The sequence below is a fragment of the Mirounga leonina genome, unplaced genomic scaffold (assembly GCF_011800145.1).
Source record: "Mirounga leonina isolate KUSES-001 unplaced genomic scaffold, KU_Mleo_1.0 Mir_173, whole genome shotgun sequence".
Lineage (NCBI taxonomy): Eukaryota > Metazoa > Chordata > Mammalia > Carnivora > Phocidae > Mirounga > Mirounga leonina.
Window position 1 is genome coordinate 62,897,873 of NW_023270447.1, and position 6,000 is coordinate 62,903,872.

Here is a 6,000-nt window from a genome sequence, read left to right on the forward strand (position 1 = left end):
AAGTTGGTAGTATGACATATTCTCTTGAACGCAACAGCTTTTACCAACAGAAAAGAGTACCTAAACTCTCTCTTGCTACCTCTAGGATTCTGTGGCCATGGTGTGGGGAGAAGCTTGTAACCCCTGCAGAACAGGGCTTGCCTGGGGACTGGGGGCCCCGGATACTAGAATTAGGACTGCTGACAACTAGCCTTTCAGGAACTGGGGTCTCGGCATCAAAAGATCCCCTAATGGCCACCCACCCAGCCTCAGCAAACACTTTTAACATTCTGGGTTTCCAAGCTAGTCCTCAAACATGAACGAATTTTCTAGGGTAATGTGTTCTGTGCTTTAGACCCAAACAGTCTGAACCCTGAACGTAACCATACTGAGGCAGAAAAAAAAGGAGGTCCCCTTTATTCTCGTCTAGGTCTGTTTCCAGCATAATGTAACTGTAACAACAGCACCTTCTTTTCAACTCAACTTTTCACCATTATAAATAAAGGTCAGCCTGTCAACTAGCTCTTGGCTATGGAAGGGATAAATACTGATACCCTCCCTTACCCAAGAAACAGAGGCCAACTGCTCTTTTTAAAGCTCTTGAAATAGGTTCAATATATTTATTTTCCACTGAGAACGTCCTTCCCATTTTATAAAAAACATCAATCACTATACTCTAGACCTAACTTACAAAAGCTCTTGGGTAAATGAGAGGGTAGAGAGGATTGAGACACCCCCAGAAACAATTTGAAGGAAGTCGGGGAGGAGGGAGAAACTGACATTTCCCAGCCCCGACCTGGGACTGTTCTTTCTCCAGTTCTCTCTCACTGCAACTGACCTGCAAGTGAATACACTCTCGCTGCCAGACAAAAAGCAAATCCTTGAAGCAACCCTTTCAGAAACCAAAATACTCCTTGCCAAAAACTGTGGCTGCAGGTAAAGAGCTTCTCCTATACTGCCTACCACACCCTCTTAGTTGTTTATGACCTAGGCAGTGCCGAGGACACTCTGGAAGTACCAAGTAGAGGCGCTTAGGCTGGTGTGTGAGCACCAGGCATGACTGCTCTTGAATCACTGGAATGGAAGGAGGCACATCTAAGGTTCGTTTGCATTATGAAGATTCATCCGGCCAATGGAGGGCAAGCTAGCAAGGGAATGATTATGCTTGGTTTAAAGAAATGGGTGAAGAGACAATGACATTTCAATGGGCAGGAACTTTCAACTCATAGCTTTAGTGGGGTAGAAGTCAGCCTCAACTATCTCCTGCTTCTGAATAGTCTTTACTTGCTTCCCCAAAGAACAAGAGAAATTTTCCAAGCATCTCTGAAAAGTCAAGGACCTTAGATCTACAACTCAATATTTCTGGCTAGTTTCTTTCTCCAGCAGTGGGAAATGACACCCTGTGCTAGAACAATCTCGAATGACTGGATCAATCCAGAATGGGGCACTTGCCCAGCTTTCGCAGTGGCCTCCCTGACCAGAGGGCTTGCTCTTGGAATCTTTTCAGAAGGGGAGACTGACAAACGTCAGAGAATGAGCAGCATCCCAGCCTCAGGCCATCACTACAGAGTTGTGCAGCCAGCTCCAGACTGAAAAAAGTACATTCGCTTCAGTAGCCAGAAATGAACTGCTGCCTCCTTCAGAAAGGGTGAGTTTTGGAGAGTAGGCGCTTTTAGAGGACTTAAGGAGGTGCCAGCCAATTTGGAACTGGAGAAAACTTCATGTCTACAGAGGATTAAAAGTGCTATCTTAGAATTTCAGGCCAGCTTTCAGCAATCTCAAACTTTCAAAGGCCAGGCAGCACCTGTCCCCAAAAGGACACCAATCAATGGTTTGAACACCTAACAAAGACCTGAATCCAGGCAGCAAGGAGCTGTTTCAGCTAGAAACTTTAAAAGGAGATGGATCACAGCATTATGAGTCAGGCTAGGATGGAACTAGGAGCTGCCTGACACCCCGAGAGAGCCAGGCACTGAGGACCTGAGGAAGGGACAGAACATGACCCTCCCCTCCAGCCAGTTGGTTCAGCAGACAGCCCACAGAGAATGAGCAAGAGTTAGCACAAGGCCTGATTGTCACAGGGCTCACCACCTTGTTTTTAAAGGGAGCTTCTGAAACAAATTCCAAAAAGGAGAGCAATGGTGTGGTAGCATTTGTTTTGGAGGAAGAGAAGTGGTCTGAGTTCTCATTGTACGGACTTCTCAGAGAGGAGGGAAACACACCAAGAGGAGGAACTGAGCCCATGGGCACAACCCTGCAATGGTTTCAAAGGCGATGCGCAGCTGGGGACGACCGTGGCAGCCTGCCGCTGTAAACATCCGACTGAAAGCTCCTCTGAACACCTTACAGCTTCCAGTCAAGGATGTTTACAGTAGCAAAGACTGCCCAGAAAGAACGGAGCCGCAGTGAGGCGCCCTGCTCTAGTAAGGAGGGGACAGAGGGCCTGCTGATCCAAAGGCCCCCAGGCAGGGTCAGGATTACAGATGTCCTTTAAGATGCCCACTTCTACACTTCCTGACTGGTTATTAGTGCGAGACAGCATAGGAGAATGGTTGTCACTGAATGACTCTGTTCTAAGGATAATATATTATGAAATAATTCATTAAAAACACTTAAAATTTTATTAACAAGATAAAGCAAGCAGAACAAAGCACAGCTTTGCTCCTGCCAGACACTGCCACTATTCCCCAAGTGTCTCTAACCACACCTACTGAGTCATGCAATCCGCGTGCCTCAAACAATGAGCTATACAGGAAAGGAGTCTATTACAATTGCAATTAAGAGCTTGATGCACCCAAGGTGCTGAAAAAAAAATCAGTGTGACCTTTGGAGAGGGGCAGGCAAAAGAGAGGCAAAGACAGATATTCACATTCTTTCCCGTGATTGCTTAGAAAACAGTTTAAGTGGTGGTTCTCAAATTTGGCTGCACATTAAACACATCTGAAAAGCTTTAAAAAGTACTACGGCCTGGGCCTCCCCCTCAGATTCTGATTCAGCTGATGTGGGGTAAAACCCAGACGCTAGTATTTTTTAAACCCTAACAGGTGATCTAATGTATAGCCCGAGCACTACACAGAGAACCGCAATCCAGAGTAAGAGAAAACCCAAGTCCATTCACTCCAAACACCACTGTGCACATAGAGAAGCTGTTTCTTTAAATCTTGAAAATCTAAAATCTGTACCTGGCTGGGAATGTTCTCCCATCCCAGGTTAAGAACTCTGAGAGACTCCCTCGGGTACCGTGAAAAGAGCTTCACTTTACTGTTTGTAACTTGTCTTTCTCATTTTGTCTACTTTCACTGAAATACCACCTCAGAGGCACTGAGTTAAAAGTATCCATAAATGAGTAACAGAGGGAGATGTTAAGGATGGATCTGGTCTAGAGAAAGAAAAGCAAAAGGAATAGCAAATGACTTGAGCTGAGAGAGGAAAAGGAGCATATCTGACACCAGTATGCAAGGTGCTCTTCGGTCAGAAGCAGGAGCGAGGCCTTCCCAGCTCACCTGACGCTTTGGCGGTTTCAGTTCATCTCTTGGAACAATATCGATGAGAAAGTCAAACTGATCAAATTTTGTAATTGCCATGGCGATATCATTCCTCTGTAACAAAGAAAAGCAGGGTGAAAAATTAGCCGGCGGAGAAACTAGTTCACCTGGCTTTACACCCTCCATGTCACAAGCAAGAGAAGATAATGACTCTAAGCCAAACTCAGTGACCACGGCTAAGGCTATAGCTGAAATACGCACAGCCAGACTCACAAACTTCACGTCAGACTTGATGGACAGACACTGACAAAGATATACATGTAGTTCATGCTCTACTAACTGGGTATTTGAGTCTCCAATTATGACTACCACCTCTGCCGGATCCTACCCCAAGTCCTCCCCACAGTTGTTAAATTATCATCCTCCAGCTAGCAACCTCAACTGGCAGGTTTCTGTTCGCTGTGTGGTTAGCAAGGTTAGGCTATTATTCAATCTTATAACCTTTGGGGATCTCTACTGAAATCCTAATTGAATAACTTTTTACAGTATTTCCAAGTCACTGGATCTATAGAATATTAGTTCCCACAAGGCTATGATTTGTATTTTGTAATTTAAAGTCACAACGTTAGGGGCGCCTGGATGGCTCAGTCGTTAAGCGTCTGCCTTCGGCTCAGGTCATGGTCCCAGGGTCCTGGGATCGAGCCCAGCATCAGGCTCCCTGCTCCGCAGGAAGCCTGCTTCTCCCTCTCCCACTCCCCCTGCTTGTGTTCCCTCTCTCGCTGTGTCTCTGTCAAATAAATAAACAAAATCTTTAATAAATAAAGTCACAATGTTAAATCCATGGTTTAAATCTTGTTTAATGTGACTTGAATACCAGAAGTCTGAAGTTGTTACTAGAACTGACTACATGATACTGAAACCAAGACCTGTTCCAATGGAATTCTAAGAGTGATACTCCCTTTCTTTAAATAATAAAATTAAAAATTTTTTTAAAAATTAAAAACTATTAAAAACACACTATGTATCCTTAAGATTCATGTAATTTCACTGTATGAATTTTAAAGCAAAAGAAAAAAAAAAACAAGAAAAAATAGTGAACTCTAGTGAATGATATGCGTGTTGAAGTCTTTAGGGGAAAGTAAACTTTGAAATGCATTTTAAAATAGATCGGGGCGCCTGGGTGGCTCAGTCAAGCAAGCATCCTTGATCTCAGCTCAAGTCTGGATCTCGGGGTCATGAGTTTGGGCCCTGCACTGGGGGGCCCAGTGTGGAACCACTTAAAAAAAAATAGGTTACTTGATGGACAGAGGGACAGACAGATATGAGGATGAAGTGAGTAACTGTTAACAGTAGGATCTGTGTGGTGGTGAGTATATAAACACTATTAACTTTGCTTACGTTTGAATGTTTTCGTAATAAAATGTTGGGGGAGAAAGTCAACATGGTAATAGAAATCCCTAACAATCTCTATATATCACATCTTAAAAGAGGTGACTCACCAGACAAAATAAAAGGGGATGGAAATTTTCTGTTTTTTTCCTCCCCTTGTCTCTGTGATGGCCCCAAGCCACTGAAATGCAAAACTCCAATGTACCCTTCTTGCCAACCCCCAGCTTGATAATAAACCCTCTACCCGAAGCAGGGCACATCTTAAGGCTGCCAGGTCTCATTTAAGATCACTACGATATTGTATCACATTCCTGATGATGTCACCTACTCAAAGCTACCTAACCAGCTCATCTACGGATGGAAATGGGGGGGCGGGAGGGGTGGGGAACCAAATAATAAGCACCTCCAAACACACACCAAAGTGTTCTACAGTTTTTTGGAAACACAAACATACTTCAGTTGGTCTTTTTAACATTTTATTTTGCCTTTCTTCATGCTAGTGATATTTTACTGAATACTCATATTCAGTAAAACACAGAAATATTAAGGATACAGCTTGATGAATTTTAATAAATATATGCAGCCAGGTAGCTATCACCCAGATATGATTATAAAAAGTGTCCTTCTCTCCCTTTCCAACCAATTGCCCTCTCCCGAATCTGAGGCAACCACTACTCTGATTTCTATCACCATAGAAAGTGATAGTGTATGGTATCATGGGCTATTATAATTTTTTTCTCTGGCTTCTTTTGCTTAACATAATTTTTCAGATTCACCCATGTTGTATGGATCAATTGTTTTTTGTTGTTGTTGCTGTTGAGTAGTAATCAATTTTATGAACATATCCCTTTTATTTATACATCCCCATCTTGGTGGATACTTGAGTTGTTTCCAGTCTTTGGCTATTATAAATAAGGTTGGGCGCCTGGGTGGCTCAGTTGGTTGAGCGACTGCCTTCGGCTCAGGTCATGATCCTGGAGTCCCTGGATCGAGTCCCGCGTCGGGCTCCCTGCTCGGCAGGGAGTCTGCTTCTCCCTCTGACCCTCCTCCCTCTCATGCTCTCTCTCATTCTCTCTCTCAAATAAATAAATAAAATCTTAAAATAAATAAATAAATAAATAAATAAATAAATAAATAAATAAATAAA

At 43.4% G+C, this 6,000-nt stretch overlaps 1 protein-coding gene across 8 annotated transcripts in view; it reads right to left on the reverse strand.

The window, feature by feature from the left end:
- Positions 1-6,000, reverse strand: part of NFYC (nuclear transcription factor Y subunit gamma) — a 65,578-nt gene that overhangs the window by 13,413 nt on the left and 46,165 nt on the right. For all 8 annotated transcript variants that reach the window (XM_035018880.1, XM_035018886.1, XM_035018885.1 and 5 more), the window contains one exon: positions 3,483-3,578. In XM_035018880.1, the coding sequence (XP_034874771.1) occupies positions 3,483-3,578 (96 nt within the window). The remainder of the gene's footprint in view (positions 1-3,482; positions 3,579-6,000) is intronic.